The sequence below is a fragment of the Trichechus manatus genome, unplaced genomic scaffold (genome assembly GCF_000243295.1).
Source record: "Trichechus manatus latirostris isolate Lorelei unplaced genomic scaffold, TriManLat1.0 scaffold00104, whole genome shotgun sequence".
Lineage (NCBI taxonomy): Eukaryota > Metazoa > Chordata > Mammalia > Sirenia > Trichechidae > Trichechus > Trichechus manatus.
In genome coordinates this window covers 8138964-8160455 of record NW_004444040.1, presented here as the reverse complement: position 1 = coordinate 8160455, position 21492 = coordinate 8138964, and the positions used below count along the sequence as shown (strand labels likewise).

The 21492-nt window shown below is 40.6% G+C and overlaps 1 protein-coding gene across 1 annotated transcript in view; it reads right to left on the bottom strand.

Annotated features, from left to right (window-relative positions):
• The window catches only part of PLCB4 (phospholipase C beta 4), a 423663-nt gene that overhangs the window by 8211 nt on the left and 393960 nt on the right, over positions 1 to 21492 (bottom strand). The window contains exons 34-37 of the mRNA XM_023737565.1: positions 13663 to 13778; positions 11302 to 11377; positions 9295 to 9470; positions 2167 to 2268 (exon numbers count right to left, since the gene is read on the bottom strand). Of these exons, the coding sequence (XP_023593333.1) occupies positions 2167 to 2268; positions 9295 to 9470; positions 11302 to 11377; positions 13663 to 13778 (470 nt within the window). The remainder of the gene's footprint in view (positions 1 to 2166; positions 2269 to 9294; positions 9471 to 11301; positions 11378 to 13662; positions 13779 to 21492) is intronic.

Below are 21492 nucleotides of genomic sequence, written 5' to 3'. Positions count from 1 at the left end.
TTTAAGGTAACTGTCCATTCTTTCTAAGTTTTCAAGTTCATCACTAAGAGCGTCTGTAATAGTATTGGTTTTTAAATATGTTTACTATATCTGAGGTTACTTCCCCCTCTCAGTCCTAATATTACTAATTTGTTCTTTCTCTTTTTCTTGATCAGTCTTGATGGAAGTTTACTCATATTATTCTTTTCCAAGAGCAAACTTTTGGTTTTGTTGATCTTTTCTATTGCTTTTTGTTTCCTATTTCCTGCTGTGGCCAACATAAGAAAGGAAGTCCAGGTATCCAGTGAGCATCCACAAACGACCATGTAGACAGGGGAGCTGAAACATGGCATTACTTTGTAGCTGCAAAATTCTCTAGCAACTCAGCCTTATGGGTTGACAGAGCACTGAATGGCCCGAAGTCCTAAACTTTGTGCCCGTGTTTTAACTCCAGGAACTGATCTTCACTTTTGTGAGGCATAAAACACAGCCTTTCTGTGGGTCATGCACTTCAACGGAGGGCTGCTGTGGAAGGGGGCAGTCCGAGTGCAGCCTGCAGCCTTTCCTGGTCACCCAGGAATGAACCTGTGCTTAGGACCTGATGTGTTGGCCTGGCTTTTTAGATGAGATGTAAGTGTGGGTTGACTCCTTTTCTGGGGTGTCTTGACTCAAAATCTGTCTCATAGCAGATGGTGGCCCATCATCACATTCCTCCTCTCTTGCCCTGAGCACAGGTCAACATTCCCAGGAATTTCTTAGCTAAGTGTGTGCATTATATGGCACCTGGCCAACACCACTGCTACCTGTTCCTGGTGGGGAGTGAATGGGGTCCTTCTCCTGCAGCACAAGATAGGTATGTGCAAACAATCTCTCTGTGTCAGCTGTAGAATGAGACTCACTGACATGGGGCACTGCTGCCCACTATTGAAGATGATCTTGCGCTGTCTCTTCTCTTTGTGAGTAAAGTATTGTTCCGTCTGATGCCTGTGTGTGAGTTGTGTATTTCTTGGTGATTCCTGATACCTGAAAACTATGGAGTGGGTTACTATCCTCCATGTGATGGGACTATCCCTGGAGGCAGTAATGGGTGTCACTTGCTTGACAGCTACCTTCTGTCCAGCTTTATTTCTCTAAGAGAAGGTATCTTGTCTGTCTCTGATTACTGGTGGACTAACACAGCCTCTTAGCTGTGGCGCTAACTGCATTTGGATTCTCAGAGGCTTCCAGTGGCGGATGATGAGCATTACAGGAGAAAGTGCTATTTGTGATCACTGGGAATCAAGTAGCTGCTGTTAACACCCTCTCTTGGGTAACACATCTATTGATTCCATGCTCAGATCAATTTTACTAGCTGTGGCTAAAGGGTTGCACTTGAGACTTTCTCTAGGGGTCACGTAAACAGTCCACTGCCAATCCCAGGTGGCCATGACTGACTAATACAGAAGTACAAATGCCAGAAACCCTTGCCTCAAAGAGGGACAAATCTGTGGTGCAGTTCATACTCCAGAGCTGCCTGTGGGATTAGGCTGCAGAAGGACTCCAGCTGAGACTGTGTCCTTGCTCAGCCCCTTCCCTGTCCCCCTCCTCCTTCCCCCACCTCCCTTCTCCAGAGAGCCCTTCCTCAGTAAATCAAATCACATGTGCTTGAATTCCTGTCTTACTCTTTGTTTCTAGAAAAACCAATCTAAGACAAGGATAAGCCAGAAAAACTGGGTGGAGGCTTTTGAGAGGATCCCTGGTGTCAAGGGCAGTACAAGGCAAATCAAGGGAAGAAGTCCTCCTTAATGCTGCTTCTCAGAACTGTCCCATCAAAGAACAGCCTGACACCTGAGCAGCACTAGCCAAGGAGACATGCTGCAGGATGACCCAATGGAATGTGGGAAGGCTGTTTCTGAATTACATTAATTATGCCATATTGGATACAATTTTATTAGTAAATGAGCACATACATATTGAATCTAAATTTATTTTACCAATGGTTGTAAATTATCAGAAAACTTTGGAGACTCCTGTTCTACAGTAATGATAATAAATCTTTTTAGCAGTTAAAACAGTAGAATTCTTAGTCAAAACAACAGGTTTCTTCATATCTGAAATGTCAGTATGTGGGTATATACAGACACATACATTTGAGAATGTGCCTTCAAGTCAGTGCAACAGTCACAGAGTAAGTGTGCTCAGACTTACCTTTCCCGTTCTGCTTTATTCTTGATAGATTTATCTTGGCTGATGGCTTTGCTATTTTCCATAGAAATCTTAGCCTGGTGTGCTCGCATTTCTTTGCTTTCCCTGGGTATTGAAAACAAACCAACAAACAGGCAAATAAACCAACAAATTCCACATGTACCATTAGGTCTAGGTTTACCTCACTTTTTTTTTATTATTGATCTGATTAAGTTATTCTGTATTTTGTGAAAAGGAGGTAAGGAGCCCAAACCCATCTAGATGTTGTATCCTTGAAGGATGGTGAGTCATCTCATGGTGAAATGACATGGATGGACGGCGAAGGAGAGGTGATGCTATTTTAGTTCATTAAATACACAGATTTTCCAGCTTTGTCCCACACTGTTTGGGACCAGATGGACTGGAAGAAAGAGAGGATGTTCTAACCCTTACAAATGACCTTCTTGTTTTCCGACAGCCTGTGGGAATGAAGGGGACTAAATGGTTTAAGCCCTGTTGTTATTGTTATTAGCTGCTATCAAGTTGGCCCCTGACTCACGTCCATCTCATGCACAACAGAACCAAACGCTGCCCACTACTGTGCCATCCCTATGATCTGCTGTGGATCAGACTGTCGTGATCTATAGGTTTTCACTGACTGATTTTTTGGAAGTAGATCATCAGGCTTTTCTTCTTAGTCTGTCTTAGTCTGGAAGCTCTGCTGACTCCTGTTCAGCATCATGGCAACATGCAAGGCTCCACTGACAGATGGGTGGTGGCTGTGCATGAAGTGCACTGGCTGGGAATCGAATCTGGGTCTTCCCCATGGAAGGTGAGAATTCTACCACTGAACCACCAATGAACCACTGCTTAAGGATAGGAAGTAGCAAAAATGTATGCCTGCCAGAGTGACCACTCATGGTGTGTGCAAATGCACAAGGGTGCACAACAAACACTTTTATCTCTAGATTAATTTATGTGTACATTAAAGACATTACAATATTAAAATGGGTATTATTAACAAAGAATTTTTTCTAGAAGTTATGGAGGGCTCCTTAAACCACTGGCTGGAAAGGAGTAAATGAGGCATTAGGTGACTTAAGAACTACTATTCGTTCTACATCAAAAGGGACAGATAAACTGAGGTGGCGAGTTCTTCGGTTAGCTACCTTAAGTCCACACAGGGGCAGAAATAGGTATAGAAACTTCTTGGCCCAAGAAAATAGTTCTCAATTTTTTGCATTATTTGTGTAATTGACCCTTTCTTTATTTATCCATTTATTTATTCAGCAAATACTTATCAATGACCAAATGTCGTTCACAAGTGCGAGGAAAGGCAAGGATTTTTAACCAGAACAATGGTTATAATGGTGAAAAAGACAGATCCATCAGGTGATCGGGGAAAAGCTTAAATGACGCTGTTGCTTTGTGAAAAATGCTTCTGCCATGGATTTATTTTTTAAGGCCAGTTAGTAACCAGATGGTGGTCTCTTCAAATGACTTCTTAAGCAATGCGAGAATTAATTTACTTTTTTTTTTTCCTTTTGTACAATGCCCACTCTTGTGGGCTAATTTTTTTTCTTCATTCGACTACAAAAAGTAAAATTTGAAAAGAGGTCAAATTTACTGGCAGTGCCGTCTTCTGTGAAGTATCTTTGCCCTGGTGGTGGAAGTGGTTAAGTGCTCGACTGCTAACTAAAAGGCTCGCAGTTCAAACCCACCAGCCATTCGGTGGGAGAAAGACGTGGCAGTCTGCTTCCGTAAAGATTTACAGCCTTGGGAACCCTATGGGCCAGTTCTACTCTGTCCTATGGGGTCGTTATGAGTGCTAATTGACTTGATGGCAATGAGTTATCTTTGAATAAGGGTAGACACCTAAAATCCAGTATCACAGCAATGGTCAAAGGCAGAATGATGAATAGAGCTTTCTGCATATTGAATTGAGAGCATCTCCTAAAGGGAGGGGAAAAAAAAGACAACTTCTAATCCTATAAAGCTAAACCAAAACCAAAAAAAACCAAACCCATTGCTGTCGAGTCGATTGTGACTCATAGAGACCCTACAGGACAGAGTAGAACTGCCTTACAGGGTTTCCAAAGATCGGCTGGTGGATTATAAACAGCATGCTTTAAAATGGATGGGGTGGAGAACATTATTCCACAGGAAATGTAGTAAAGCAAACTTCATTTAGTTACCTCAGACGAGAATGGGACACTAAGGCAAAAACATTTTATGCTCTTATGGCTGTATCTATCGCTCTAAAATATGCTTGGGAATCTGGGCATGTAACCAGATAATTTATGCATTTGGCATTTTCTTATTTATTTGTATTATGCTTCTATTTTCTACTCTTTTGTGCATATCAATAGAACTTAAGTGTGGCCTATAGTAGGGCTATGGTTTGGAACACGTTATTAATTACTTAAAATAGACAGTGACTTGGGCAATGTGGCTATAATTTGAATCACAATACACTGTATGATGCAGCCAAGTGCTTCATTTCTTCAGAGAGAGGCCTGTGTCTCACATGTGGTGGCTGAATTTCCCGTATGTTATTTTAAGTGATCATGTTTTATAAATTCTGGCCTCCACTTCCAGTATCTGGCTTGAAGTGTGTTTGCTATAATACGATGGCAAGGGGGGCTTCTGTGGGCCTCTTACAGTGGCTCCTTAACTCACAGGTAAGGAATCCTTGCCCAGGGAAGTCAGGGAATGAGCCTCCAATGAAGGCAGACCTGGGCAAGAGCTGGGTGGGTGAGTCGCCACCTCCTACCTCTCCAGGTAGAGACAGTTACCCACTCTGGTCCTTCCTCTGGGTGCTTATAATCTGACTAATGCTCAGTTCCCACTGCCAGGTCGTCTCTGTGTTAACGGAACCTTTCCTGTCAACTTTCACCATCTTTCTTTTTCACGGAACTCACACCAAGGTAAATATCTGCCCAGTGCCTCTTAAGCTTTTTACCTGTTGCCCTCATTCCACAGCTTCCCGTTAGTTATGTTTGTCTTGGGGTTTGCTGAACTGGATTTTACCTCTTTCTGCCAACCCTGGAATCCAGGCTGACAACTTTACCTTATTAAATTGTAGCCCTTATTCCACCTCTTCAAAAAGCATTCTCTAACAAGTGCTCCACTGTCTAGAAGTATATCCCATCTTCTCACTAAACTTCTCTGAGGTTTTCATTTGGACATACCAGTGGCTCTCAACCTCGGGCAATTTTACCCCTCAGGAGACATTTAGAAACATCTGGAGACATTTCTTGTTGTCACAAGGGGATTGGGGGGATGCTACTGGCATCTAGTGGGTAGAGGCTAGGCATGCTGCTTAACATCCCATAATGCACAGGACAACCCCCACAATTAAAAAAAAAAAAAATCTGGCCAAAAACATCAATAGTGCTATGGTGGAAAAACCCTGATAAACATAGTTCTTCATACTTAGAAGGAGCCCTGGTGGTGTAATGGTTAAGTGCTTGGCTGCTAACCAAAATGTCGGCAGTTTGAACCCACCAGTGGCACTGTGAGAGAAAAGACTTGGTGATCTGCTCCTGTAAAGATTATAGTCTAAGAAACCCTATGGGGCAATTCTACTCTGCCCTACAGGGTCACTATGAGTCAAAATCCACTTGATGGCACGCAACAACAACAATTCATTTGTAGTCCTATTACAAATTCTTCAGTGTTGGAGGCAACACGTGACCTTCACAGAGAACCCAACTCCAGAACGTTACATCTAACCTGTAGTCCCAGTTGCTCACATGTCCCATACCCCTAGAACCAATGAACAATGGAATGACACAGAAGAAAGAGCACGCCACCTGGAGCTCCATGGCTGTAGGGGTCTTATCCAGTCAGTTTATGTTCCCAGCACCCCGTCTGGCAAAAAGCTTAGCTGAAAATAAAGAAATCATGTGGTTCTCCTAACTGTCCCTTGGTGGTGCAAATGGTTAAGGTGCTCAGCTGCTAAGTGAAATGTTGGAGAGAATCCAGACTACCCAGAGATGCCTCGGAAGAAAGCCCTGGCAATTTACTTCTGAAAAATCAGCCATTGAACAGCCCAGTAAAACCATGAGAGTAACGAGGTACAGGAGTCCAGTGACAAGGCCCAGAAGGCAGAAGGGGAGTAGGAAGCTGATGATAGGGAACACAAAGTAGAGTAAGGATATTGTTGATGTGTTGTGAGATTGTTAACCATTGTCATAGGGCAACATTTGTAGTAACTGTTAAATGGGAGACTATTTTGTCCTGTAAGCCTTCACCTTAAGTGAGAATAACAGCACAATTAGAAGAGCGTAGTCAATGTCACTTAAATGTGTATGTAAAAAAAAAATTTTTGAAATGGCGTATCTTTGGCTATGTGTATTTTCACAAAAGAAAAAAAAAAAGTTGAGAATTTAGAGGGTTAAAATGTTGTGGGGTTGTTAACCAATGTCATAAAACAGCATGTGTGTTACTGTTACATGAGAAACTATCTGTTCTGTAAGCCTTCACCTGAAGTACAATAAAATATTTAAAAAAAAAAAAAAAAAATCAGCCATTGAAAACCCTACGGAGCACAGTTCTACTCTGACACACATGGGGTCTCCATGAATCGGAACTGGTACTAATTTTACCCTAGAAGTTCTTATAGGTTGCAATGAGAATGTTGACTCCTGCATCAAACATCTGCTGTATGACATTCTTAGAGCAGCAATGTCATTTTCCTGGCTTATGGCTTTACATAATACGCTGTGTTTCTTTTTTCTGGGGGGGAGGGTTTCTCTCAAAATTCACTCAACAGATATTTGAGGGTCTACTCTATGTCAGGAGTCCCTGGGTGGTGCAAACAGTGAAGCACTTGACTACTAGCTGAAAGGTTGGCAGTTCGAACCCACCCAGAAGTGCCTTGGATGACAGGCCTAGTAATTTGCTTCTGAAAGGTCACAGCCTTTGAAAACACTATGGAGCAGTTCTACTCTGCATACATGGGGTTACCATGAGTTGGAATTGACTTAATGGCAACTAAAATTAGAACAACACTCTCTCACCAGCACGACATGACTAGATGCTGGAAATAAAGACTGAACAAAGGGGTGACAAATAAATAACCAGGCAATTGTAATATGCTGGAGTGGTTGTATTAATTGAAGAACCTAGAAAGACAATCTAGCCCCAACTTGGGAACCAGGTAAAGTTTTTCGAAGAAGGGACAACTATGGAATATGGTGAGGAATGGAGTGGTGAGGGACGTTGGGGAGACCCAAGCTGAAGATAGGGGTCAGAAAGGAAATGTTGCAGGCAGAAGGGATATCTATGGTGAGGGTTTGGAGTCAAAGAAAACACATTCAAGGCAGGAAAGCAAAAGAAGAACAGTTTGCTGGAATGTCCAGATGTTATTTGGGGTGGCGGGCGGGGTTGGGCAGAGTCAGGCATGGTTAAGAAATCTAGGTTTAAGAGAAACGCACCGAAGGATTCCAAGCAGAAGGAGGGGTCGTGGTTTTCTCTAAAGGATGCTATTTTCTCCTTAATCTGTTCACCTTAAGGACTTTGCACATATACAAAGAACGTAACCTCAAAGAAAGAAAGTTTGGTTTCCCAAGTGTTAATATTTGGTCCATGACTGACTCAATATCATCAATACGTAAACATGACATGGTTCTGGGGCTTTGCTAGCTCTTTCTCAGAGTCACGCATTTTCTGGAGCAGGAAAGGACCTGGGAGATCAGCTTGCATTCTCTCTGAGCTGCCTGTTTACTGTTTGCTATGCAGTTTCAAATGTGAGGTCGTTAGAGAGCCACTTCACTGGCGGTTTGAAACATTCTGCCATGTGGTTTCACACCAGAAAATGTTAACATGAATACCACAACCGTATTATTGTGCCTAAACAAGTAATACTGCAAAGTCTCAATTTTTAAAGGGCTGTCTGATTTGTGGCCTCCAAAGTATCTTAGTTTGTTCCAAATTACTTATAGACTTCTTCCATTCACAGTCTTACTTGTTGCCTTTATTAAGAATAATCATGGTTTGACCCAAGGCTCTGCCAGTGGCACCACCGTTCACCTGAGTCTTCATCAGTCACATCTCTGAATGAAGGGGATGGGTTTATATACATATTTATATAGCTTTTAACTTAGTAGTCAGTGCAATAAACAAAATTTCTACCTTTTGGGCTTTTAATCTGTGATGATATTATATATGATAGCAACTCAAAGCCCTCTTCTTATAATGTTTTAAAAAAAAAGTTTATCCTAAAAAACTTAAAAGAGTTGCAAGTTGATTTCCTGGGACTTGCAATTAAATATTTGCTTAGATTAAAAAAAGAGAGTGCAATTTAGCCAACAATTTCATTTATAAACTGGATTTTATACATAGAAATAGGCCGAAGAAGAGCTGAGAAAGAGGGTGTTGCCGAGATGAAAAGCAAGGCACCACATGGGAAGTGAGCAAGCTGCAACAGGCTGTGATAAAAAGACACAATTGACACCACCCTCTCCTGCCTAGGGGCAAGACCAGCTCATCATTTATATGATTTAAATGCAATATTCCATTTGCTGAACTAGAGAGAGACCGAATAAATGAATTCTTCTTTGCCATCTCCTGATCAGGGCTGTCTTTCTAAAATTCACAGAAGTCCTAATAAAGAAAAGAAGGGGAAAAGAGGCTCTTTCGCCATTAAGTGATCAGAACTAACTCTTTCTAGGAGCTCAACAAGTTTGTCTTTATCTCCTTCTGCGTCTTCTCTACCTAAGAGGTTCCAGGTCATTTTGTAAAGTCCCATTCCATCCCCACCATTCTGTGAGGCCTCCAAGACCACTCAGAAGGACCATTCCTTCGGGCTGGATGCCCTTGGTGTCTGTGACAGTGTTTGATATTTATCACACGACCTTTTATGACAGAGACCATTTCTTAGAGTTCATCTTGCCCATATCAACTATAGGATAGTACGTACATACAAACTTAATGATACTGGTCAAATAAGTTGGTTTCACTTATTACCTTGGCTCACGCATGTACACACAAATTTGTCTTTTTTAAAAAATAGAAGCTTACTCTGGAGATGGCTAACTGTGTTTCTGTGTTTCTGCTTGATGGAGAGGAGGGTGACGGCCTTGACGGACCTCAGATATTATTTGGGTGGGCAGGGTGGGTGCGTTTGTGTGTGATGACCTCTCCTACCTGTCATGGGACAGTTTCAGCTGCTGAGTTTGCTGCTCATGAGCGTTGATTAGCAGCTTTTTCAACAGTTCGCACTGCTGGCTGAGATGCAGGTCGCGGATTTCTTGCTCCTCAGCACTGTGGGTGTTGATCATTTCTGACCACTCTTTGGTGTGCTGTGCCACAATCTCCTTGACCTGTTCAGACAAACGAGATGATGCCACCTGGGTTTCTCAGGGGTCAGGGGTGAATCAAAAGCACAATATTATTCATGCATTTCAGACCCCTCCCACCAATTACTTGGTGAATCAGTAGACATTTACGACCTGCTAAAATCATATGTAGTAATCAATGGGAATCAAGACGTTATTGCATATAAAAATACATCAATCACTTCAGCTCTAAATATTTAATAGTGATGTGCTATTTCACTGACTAACTTGCCCACACCCTGGTCTGTCTGGGCCTTGGACTCCTTCAACCAGCTCCATCAGAATTCTCTTCATCATCTCATGCTTTTCCAGGGTCACTTCCACAAGGCCACAGGTCTTTTAGTCCTGGATCGTGACTTACGGTGTCAACCCTATTTGATGTTGGAGTAGAAAGTCTCTTCCCTCCCCTGTATCCATACTCTTTACAATGTGGCTATGCAGCTTCTCCCATCAAGTGGGAGAGTCTATTTCTCCATCTCCTGGAAGCTGGTTGGCCTTGTGAGTTGTTTTATCCAATGGGACGGTAGCAAATGTGACACACGCAGATGCTTGAAAAGTGCTTGCTCTTTTGCTACACTTAGAACTTTGAGGCCACCAAGTGAATGAGCCCGTGCTAGCCTGCTGGAAGATGGCAGGTCATGTAGAATAAAAACAGCTAGCAGCCAGCCAACCAACAGACATATGAGTGAGGCCATCCACCTCCAGCTGCCTGTAGACTCATGAGTGAGCCCACCAAAATCAGCAGAAGAACCACCCAGGTGAGCACAGCCCAAGTTTCTGACCCATTGAATTATGAACTAATAAATGGTGGTTGTTTTAAGCCACTATATTTTGGCATGGTTTATTATGCACCAAAAACTAATAGTTGCCAATGTTTCCACTTTCCTATTTATGAACAGCACCTAAAAAATCATAGCATGCTGCACAAGCACTAATTCTCAAACATGCCTGTCAAGAGGGGAGAAAGCAAGTGGGGAAAAAGTTCCCTCAAAGACAGAGGGCTCAGTGCCTCTATAGACTTCATGGCAGAATTGACACAAAATACAAAGTCCCAAGAACCTGAGCTTGAAGAACTTGGCTGGTCCATGTATGTGGCAAGGCCACTAGGCTGGATAATAGAACTGCATGTGGACATAGGCATATGGCTGCTTGACCAACAGCTATAGTTAGGGCCTTCCTTCAAGAGTTCTTTATTTTCTCCCTTTTCTTTTAAAAACTGTTGTTACTGGAATAATTGTTTGTGTTCTCGATTGGGACTTAGCACTCAGATATTACATGTCCCAAACTTAATAAGGTCCCCTAAACTCCTATTTTCTTGTGTCTTTGGGGAAATCTGAGTAATTAGGATCATCTCCTAGAACATCAACTCTGGATTTTTTCTTTTTTCCTCACCTCAAAACTTCTACAGCAAAGTTAGGAGACAGTAAGCACTCGAGAGTCACTCAACCCCTAAGCTGGGTGGGTTTCTGCCATTTGTTTAGTTTTACTTCTATAGGGAAGCATGTTTTGTACATTATATAACATTTCTTGTTATCCTATCTATTTATCCTTTCATTTGATGCTCATGAGAACCCTCTGAGGCTAACAACATAGATATTGTGGGCCTATTTCTACAAAGGAAAGATATTTCATGAAATATCTCCTACAACAGCTCCTGAGTCCAGGGCAAACGTGAGCCCCTGGGTCCCCTGACTTCTCAGACCAGCCTCAGGCTGCTGTTATGTCTCATTTATACAAGGTACCAGTTCAAAAAAAAAAAAAAAAAGAATACAGTGTCTTCTGCAAGCAGCTGCTGCGAAAATGAGCACTTTCTTACCTTAGATTTGTGATCTGATGTCAGTGTCTGAATTTTAATTTCGGTTTCTTTTTTCATTTCGAGACAATTATTTCCTCTGCAAATGGAAAATTGTAAATGATGCCACAAGTTAGATAGCTTCGCATTCCAAGGCCCTTTGCTACAAAGCTTTCTGATGAAGACAATATGTTCATCAAACATGGAACGCCATGGCTCACTGGGCAGTATCAGTTTTTCTAGTAATAAATAGATTCATACCTTACAAACTACCATCCGTGCCATGATTAGTCAATTCAGCCACTTCACGGAAAGACACTTCAGCCCTAACAATTATTTCATTGTTAGGGGTCTCTTGTCAGAGTTTCCATTTTGGTTCCTGTTTTTCTTCAAGCTCTTTTTCACTTAATAAAACATTATTTGAGATGAAAACTGGAAAATAGGTCCTCCGCCTCAAAGTGAAATTTTTAATTCTTCCGTTCTGGTTGTAAAGCCAGATTTTTGTCTTTGAAACTTGCCAGAGAAGGAGAAAATAGCATTTCTTGGCATTCTAGGGTAATTCTTCCTTCTTATTCTATTCTAAGTAGGAAATATATACTAGGCATTTGCCCAGCAACCATTATTGCTTATTTCGGTGGTTATTTTTTCCTTTTGCAATATCCATGTCGCTGCTGAAACCAGAACACGTCCCGAGCTTCTGTTTGCAGCATGTATACCCTGATTTATGATAGCCTAAGTCAGAAGGCTTCATTTCAGTATTAATGGCGAGTTTCTACGAGAACCATTACATTTAGTCTAACAATGCTGGGTCTCTCATCAAATCTATTACCTCTTGATGGCTGGCACTGAGTATATTTCTCCCATAGTCTCTTATTCAGTGGACTTGTAGCATTACTGACACCTCCCCCTGGGTTAATTCTAACCAAAATCTTTCACAGTAAATGCAATGATATGTTTTAGTCAACAGTCTTATCTGTTGACATAAGCTAAGGAGTTCTGTAATATTAAAAAGCAAGATTGTATTTTTCCCTTCTAGTGCATCAACCTTATTATTTATTTTCTGGCTGTGCAAAATGATTCCCGTAATTTTGAATTTTCCCAACTTCAGCTTGTCCTGTCTTCCCCCTCCTCCCCATTCACCATCTCCCCATCACTTTAATACCCAGGTTCGGGGGCTAAATAGCTCATGCAGACCAATTTACAATTAATCGAGTATTATTTTGGTACCCCACTTTACCTTTGAGAGTAAAAGCTATGAGGCAAAGATCCATTTTAGCCATTCCTTAATTGATGCCTAAAAGCAGTGCTCATGATTCATTGATTAAAAAAAAAAAAATTCATTTTTTATCTAAGAAACTTATTACATGGGGCTTGAGTCTGAAATCTCCTAAATAAAAAATCTAGTTTGAAACACTAAAAGAAAATTTCAGTACAGCCATTCACAAAAATAAGACATTTTTTGAACAGATGACTTGTGAATAAAAATAACTTTATGTTTCTTGGAGAGTACTATATTTTGTTAAAAGTTTACTTTCTAAAGACATGGTGTTAGAGTCTATGACTATGTCCTTCTAACATTTTAGTATAAAATGTCATTGAAAATAAAAAAAAATAGTGTACAAAAAAATATGCCAAAGCTTCTGATATAATCAGAAGTCTAGAAGGGTCAAAGCCTATTGCTGCTGAGTTGATTCCGACTCATGGAGACTCCATGTATTACAGAGTAGAACTGCTCAAAAGGGTTTTCTTGGCTATCAGCTTTATGGAAGCAGATCACCAGGCCTTTCTTCCATGGCTCTGCTGGCTGGGTTCAAACCAACAATCTTTATGTTAGTAGTCAAATGCAAACTGTTTCCACCACCCAGGGACTTAGAAGGGTCACAGCTCCTTCAAACTCATTATGTTTACCACCAATAATGTTATGTAAGCCTGCGATGTGTGAAAAATACACACTGAAATGTTCTCAAAGCAACAGGCACGTGTTTCTGCCTCAGTGATACGCAGTGAAAACACTTAGGGAAAATAAAAGCCAGATTTTACTTAATCATGGATGCTCAATAGTTAATGATTTGTACTTTTCTGGAGATATACATATAACCTTAGTTATATTTAGTACTTATAATGAATTAAAAGATTTCAAGAAACTCCGCTGAGAACCTTCCCTAAACTATAGCTAAGCTGACCGACTCTTGACCTGTTATGATGTTACAGTGTTTAAAATGAACGAGTCTCTTATTTTCTAGGAATAAGTTTTAATGATGAAAACAGAGTCAAGACTAAGTTCTCTCTTGATCTAAACAGGCAACTGAATTATGGTAAAGACAAAGTATAACACTGCTTCTAACCGAGGGAAAAAGCCTTCAGAAGGAATTAAATGGTATTTACCCCTTCTTCTTCATTGCCTTCTCTAGGATTTTCTCATGAGTCGACTTCTCTTTGTCATACTGTGCCACAATTTTGTCAACTTGCGTGCAGTGTAACTTCTGCATAGTACTGTGCTCCTGAACAAGAAGAATTTGCAGTTACAAGTTGGAATATTAATGTAGCTGATAAAGTTAATAATATGTTGGGTTGGCATAGTTTTCATCAGCTTTTCTAGACTCTTGATTTGGAAAGTCAAGGAGTAACTGAGTCTGAGAATTGGAAGGACTTCCAATCTCCAACCTCCCATCCAACACAAGAGTTTCTTGCACAGGGGCAGCCCAGCAAGGGAGTCTCTAGCCTTGTTGTAATGAGCATGCCCACCTCACAAGGCAGCCTTACCCAACACTGGGCAGCACCAATGATCCTGAAGTCCTTTCTTCTATACACACGTCTTCATCTAATTTACACCTATTCATTTCTCACTATTTTTTTTTTAATTGTACTTTAGATGAAGGTTTACAGAACTAGCTTCTCATTGAACAGTTAGTACACATATTATTTGATGACATTGGTTAACAACCCCAAGACATGTCCATACTCTCCCTTCTCGACCTTGGGTTCCCTATTACCAGCCTTCCTATCCCCTCCTGCCATCTAGTCCTTGCCCCTGGGCTGGTGTGCCCCTTTAGTCTCGTTTTGTCCTATGAGCCTGTCTAATCTTTGGCTAAAAGGTGAATCGCAGGAGTAACTTCATTACTGAGCTAAAAGGGTGTCCGGGAACCATACTCTAGGGGTTTCTCCAGTCTCTGTCTGGCCAGTAAATTTGGTCTGTTTTTGAGTTAGAATTTTGTTCTACATTTTTCTCCAGCTCTGTCCGGGACCCTCTATTGTGATCCGTGTCAGAGCAGTCAGTGGTGGTAGCTGGGTACCATCTATTTATACTGGACTCAGCCTGGTAGAGGCTGTGGTAGTTGTGGTCTATTAGTCCTTTGGACTAATCTTTCCCTTTTGTCTTTAGTTTTCTTCATTCTCCCTTGCTCCTGAAGGGGTGAGACTAGTGGAGTATCTTAGATGGCCACTCACAGGCTTTTAAGACCCAAGATGCTACTCACCAAAGTAGAATGTAGAACATTTTCTTTATAAACTATGTTATGCTAATTGAGCTAGATGTTCCCTGAAACCATGGTCCCCACAGCCCTCAGCTCATTAATTCGATCCCTCAGGGAGTCTGGATTTATCCATGGAGCTTCCATGACCTTACCCTGAACAAGTTGTGCTGGCTTCCCCAGTATCGTGTACTGTCTTACCTTTCACCAAAGTTACCACTTATCTATTGTCTATTTAGTGTTTTTCCACTCCCACCCTTTCCCTCCCTCGTAGCCATCAAAGATTGTTTCTTTTTGTGTGTAAACCTTTTTCTTTTTTTTATTGTGCTTTAAGTGAAAATTTACAATTCAAATTAGTCTCTCATACAAAAATTCATACACACATTGTTATGTGACCCTAGTTGCTCTCCCTATACTGTGACAGCACACTCCTCTTTCCCACCCTGGATTTCCCGTGTCCATTCAACCAGCTCCTGTTCCTCTCTGCCTTCTCATCTCGCCTCCAGATAGGAGCTGCCCATTGAGTCTCATGTATCTACTTGAGCTAAGAAGCACACTCTTCATGAGTATCATTTTATGTCCCACAGTCCAGTCTAATATTTGTCTGAAGAGTTGGTCTTGGGAATGGTTTTAGTTTTGGGCTAACAGAGAGTCTGGGGGCCATGTTTTCCAGGGTCTCTTTGGTCTCAGTCAAACCATTAAGTCTGGTCTTTTTACTAGAATTTGAGTTCTGCACTCCACTAGTCTCCTGCTCCATCAGGGATTCTCTGTTGTGATCCCTGTCTGGGCAGTCATTGGTGGTAGCTGGGCACCATCTAGTTCTTCTGGCCTCAGGCTGACGGAGTCTCTGGTTTATGTGGCCCTCTCTGTCTCTTGGGCTAATATTTTTCTTGTGTCTTTGGTATTCTTCATTCTCTTTTGCTCCAGCTGGGTTGTGACCAATTGATACATCTTAGATGGCTGCTCACTAGATTTCAAGACCCCATACACCACTCCTGTGTGTAAATCTTTTCATGAGTTTTTACAGTACTGGTCTCGTATAGTATTTGTCCTTTTGTGATTGACTTATTTCACTCAGCATAATGCCCTCCAGATTCATCCATGTTGTGAGATGCATCACAGATTCAACATTGTTCTTTATCGTTGCATAGTACTCCATTGTGTGTATGTACCACAGTTTGTTTATCCATTCATCTGTTGATGGGCATCTAGGTAGTTTCCATCTTTTTGCTATTGTGAACAATGCTGCAATGAACATGGGTGTGCATATGTCTATTCGTGTGACTGCTCTTATTTCTCTAGGATATACTCCTAGGAGTGTCCACCATTTATTTTTGTTCTGCTGTGAGATATCTAATTAGTCTACTGTCCCCTTCACACACGGATCCTCAAACACCTAAGTTCAGCTGCATATTTCTTGTTTTTTACATGCTAAATATAACTATTCGTCATGTGACATAGTATCGAATGACTTGGCAATTTTGGGAATCTCTGAATGCCATCACTACACAATGCAACTTAATATTGTGATTGTCATCATCAGCTGATTTTGACTCCACATCATTTGATATTTTCACTGACTTCCTTATCTAGATGAATTCAGGAGGATGACAGAGTGTTCAGGAACTCTGGGCTTCAGTTTTGTAAATATTTAAAATATCTTCCCATCTGCCTCATTTAACACTGAAACTGGGGCTGCAATACTTTGAAAATCAGTATTTCTTTATAAACATTATTTCCTCCTGGCCAATAAGAAAGGCATTTTACCACAACCAGTGACTTATCTGAAATCAGATTTCTTTGGCTGCTCAGCCTCCTAAACATAAAGGACATCAGTACGAGCAGTAATATTCAAATCTAAAGGACACTTGATAGTCTATCCTAGTCTTACTCTTGAGAAAGTTAGAGAAATGGGGCTGTATTGAGACTGGAATGGAAAGATGTTGTTCAGATTATATAACTACCCTTATGATCATATTTCCTTTTGTTCATTAAAAAATGTGAGTTAAAAAAAAGTGACTTAATTTAAAAAATTTTTTTTATTTTCTTCCTAAGGAAGGCTCAACTTTAAGCAAACCTAATTCATAAAATCTTTAAAAGATTTCATAAAATGTAAACAGGGAGGGATTCTTAACTTTAACCAGTTGTCATTAAGTCGATTCCAACTCATGGCGACCCCATGCATCACAGTAGAACTCTGCTACATAGAGTTTTCAATGGCTGATTTTTTGGAAGTAGATCACCAGGTCTTTCTTCTGAAACACCTCTGGGTGAACTTGAAGCTCTAATCTTTTTTGTTTTATTTATTTTTATCATTTTCTTTTTTTAGTGCACTTTAGATGAAGTTTTACAGAGCAAATTAGTTTCTCATTTAAATAATCACTACATACACTGTTTTGTGACATTGGTTGCCATTCCCACGACATGTCAACACTCTCTGCTTCTCAACCGAGGATTCCCCATTACCAGCTTTCCTGTCCCCTCCTGCCTTCTTGTCCTTGCCCCTAAGCTGGTGTGTCCACTTAGCCTCATTTTGTTTTATGGGCCTGTCTAATCTTTGGCTGAAGGGTGAACCTCAGGAGTGACTTCAGTACTGAGTTAAAAGGGTGTCCGGGGGAATGTCCCACATTTTGTTTAGCAGCCAAGTGCATTAATTGTTTGCACCACCCAGTGACGCCTTAACTTTACCAAGACTTGATTTCCCAGCTTTGTTAGTGAATTGACATAGGGCTTGATCTACGATTCGTTTACACACGAATTCTTCAGAAATGCATTTGTTGCATAAAGCATGTGCAGAAGCTTCCAGAATTCTTGTCGAGTGAATAAATGCCTCTGGGAATGGCTGCGGAGGAAGGTGATGCTGAGGGAAGTTTCCTGGAACAGGAACTGATAATCAGGCCAATGGTGGTGGTCAGAGGTCATGTTATCTTGCTGTGGATTTGGGGCAGGGAGTCATATGTAACAATGTTTTACCTGATTTGTGGTTAGAACACCCCATAAATCTACTCATGTTACCAATGTGTGTGCATCTTTATGTTAGAAACAAATTTCAATCAGGGCTCCTACAAGATGGCACTGGGCTAAGGACATGGTTTCTTCAATCTCAAGTCCTGGGACAAGTCACTTACCCTTTCAGATTCCATTCATCTTTAACGTTGGGATGATACTGAATTCAAAGCGTTGTTAGGATTAAAAGTAAATCTAATATAAATCATATTTCAAATGCTTGTTATACCTTATTCAAAATACAGTAACATACTAACCTGTTTATACTACTCAATACCTATTCAATATCCATGATAATATACAGAGTATGACTTGAAATAAGGAACATCATTCAGGCTAATTAAATCAACAAGCCTTTCCTCCAAGCTTAATCTACTGCCCCGGGAATAGATCAACAGATTGATGTATCTTTATTTGAATAGACTTACTTACTTTTGCAATATCTCCAGGAAAAAAAAAAAAAACTACGTAAAGGGTCTGTTACTAGTCTTCTTCATAAGATTTAGAAGTCACCGTGCTTGGTTAGCACATATGTTAATTTTCCTAGGCAAATAAATAAGAGGCTCTTTGCAAGTCTAGATTAAAATATACTAGAGGTACCGCATTCCTAGGTCTTTTGCAAATATCATTGAAAGGAAGGTAGGTAAGATTGTTTCTTCAAACATTCTAGTACAGCAGAGGAAAAGTAAAGGCTTTGGTGCTTGGAAGAAAGCTAACACAGACTTGAGGAAATATTCTGGTGAACCTTATCAGTCTTGTTAGATATGAGGAATGAGGCTGTGTTTGTACCATTCAAGGTCTTCATGATGGATTAAACTCTAAAATATCATCTATAATGGTAGACCAAACTGTCTTTGTTCACCAGTACATAGCCTAAAACCTGATACAAAGTAGATGCTCAATAAATATTTGTTGGGTGAATAAAAAATTAGCATGAAAAAGTAGCAAGAAGAGTCAATAATAAGCCAAGTCGACTCATGCAACTTATATAAATTTTTCCAAGTCTCGATTTTTCATTAGAAAATCAAACAAACTATATTTGCCCAACCTAACTGATAGGTTGATTATGAGGTGCAAAGTTACCTAATGTATGTAGAAATAATTTTAAATGTTAGAAGCATATTAAATTAAAATGATTACAGATAATAAAGATAACAAGAAGCTGCTCCTAAAAAATTGCCCATGTTCAAAACTCTATCCCTGTGTGGTAGGCAAGGATTGCTGAAGTGTGTTGGGATTGTTTGGTTCCCAGATACCACTTATCCTTGCACAAAGGGATGGGGATCCTCATTACTGATCTTCATGTGACTCTTGTCGAACCTGGGCCTCCTGCTCTACACAATGAGGGAGCCAGGAAATGATCTCTCAGCCCATTTTAGCTCAAAAAAGTCTATCATTGATTTTGTTCTTTTGGTCTTTGATTAAATCATGAAGCGCTATGGCAGAGACATAAATGTTTTCATTCATTCAGGTCAAAAGTACCAAAATTAAATGTGTTGACTTAAAGTCAATCTTAATTGGGACATTTTAGGGGAAATAAATGTATAGTATTTACCATAATTTGTATTATATGTTACTTACTGAAGTTAAGAGTCAATTCAGCATCTTTTGTGAAAAATTCATGCTCCAATTCACCCCCATGATGGATGTGACTAAGGGCATGAATCACCATTGCACCACAGATGGTGCTGAAAAATTTAAGTGAATCATATTTGTTCTCTATGTGACTCTGAGACTACCAATAGACTGACTCTGTGGGTGACTCCTGTGTCTTTGACCCTTTCCACTTCAAAAGAGAGTTATAGGTCTGTTACTGAGGTCTTACCATGAATTATAATTGATGAGTTTAACAGCAGTCTTGCTGTTACCAGCCATAATTGCTTGTACAGCAAAGAGCAAATTTTTCTTTAGTGGCTTTACTGAAATTCCAAATTTTAGTTGGTTTCTCAAGTATTTTATTTTACTCATCTAATGCTGATGTTGCAAACTGGTGGCCCAAGGGATGCATTCAGTCTACAGATGTGGTTTTTTGTTTTTTGTTTCCCCTTACATGGCGTTTCAAGAAAAGATTGAATTAACGGGTGATATTAAAAGACCAGGAAATTTCACACAAGATTTCAAATTTTATGATTCTCTTTAGAGAACACAGCTGGTCTATATGCCTTCAAGTTACCAAAGGCAGAAGCTGGTCTGAGTTGCCCTTTGGACAGGGATGAGTGCAGTGCACCTCAGTTTTCTGAGTCTCCATCTGCCAACTTCCCTCATTTATTTCCTGTTTGTTTCCTATTAGCATTTGAATTGCAATTCTTCCTCTAACATGTTACTGGATTTATTTACCCAGCTGTGGGTTTTAAAATTTTTGCTCTAAGGATTTGACCATACTGGACAATTGAAAAGCATGCCTGCCTCTTTATGAAAGGAAACCACAGCTCTGGTCCCCGTGAGTCATGTGCTGGGTGGGAATGCTATGCTTTCTCTCCCTTCTCTGTGTCTCATCTAACGGACATTTGAAAAACATTCCCTTAGTTTCCATTTCAAATTGAAGAGGTGGTTCTAGATAGTAGGAGAGAAATACAAGTTTGCTTGACAGCTGCATTGAGGGTCAAGAGCAACGGATCATTGCCATTTTCCAAAAAATAGCCATTTTAACCAGAATCTTGATCTCATTTGGTGCTCCCATGGTCATTACTCCTATCTCTTCTTCTCTCCATCCCAACAGCAGACCACACACCTATTTCTATGGCTCTCTTCTGCAAATGGCAGATCCATCACTATTCCTTCTCCATCCTGCAGTTAATCTTCAAGTTTGTAAATAAGCTCTCTTTTGGACCACACATTTATTTCTTATACCACTGGGATTTAGTGAATGGATTCTCAGTTTCCATTTAGGTCTGAGAAGTAGAATGATTTACCTAGGCTGGTATGTAAGAGTCAGAATCGACTCGACAGCAAAGGGTTTGGTTTTTCGGTACGTAAGAGCTGCGACCATCCTATAGTCATTGAATGTGGGCTAAGGAGGGGTCTCTGTTCTCAGCTACCTTATGCTAAGGTTGAACCATGAGCATCACGGTTGGGAGGGCACAGCCCAGGCCACCTTCTCTCCTGAGAGGTTCTTTCATAACCCAGGGCTTTGGGGTGGCAAATATTAGCCCCATCTTAAAAACTGTTATAAAAGATTTGTAGACGTTGTTTCACAGAAGGGCTGGGGGTATTTATTCTCACTATTGAATGACAATAGGGTAAAATCTGTTTCTTTAAGGAGGTCTGATCTGCATCTAGCAGGCAATTATATAGCAGGGTCTCCACTTAAGGGCCAAGGGACAGTAAAGGTACTAAATAATGTTCCTAAAGAAACAGTTCTCAAAATTTAGTGTGTTTTGGAATAGAGCTTATTTAAAATGCTTCTCCTAGATCCCAGATGAACACAAGAATATCCATTTTTATGCAGCCTCCAACTCTTGGCCCATGGGCCACATGTTGAAACACTAGTGCTGGAAGAAGCCAAGATATTTGTGTCCTGACAGACTCATATCCACTGCTGTCAAGTTGATTCCGAATCACAGTGACCCTGTAGGTCAGAGTAGAACTGTCCCATAGAGCTTCCAAGGCTGTAATCTTTCAACAACCTGCGTTATACAGATGACTCAACCTTGCTTGCTGAAAGTGAAGAGGACTTGAAGCACTTACTGATGAAGATCAAAGACCACAGCCTTCAGTATGGATTACACCTCAACATAAA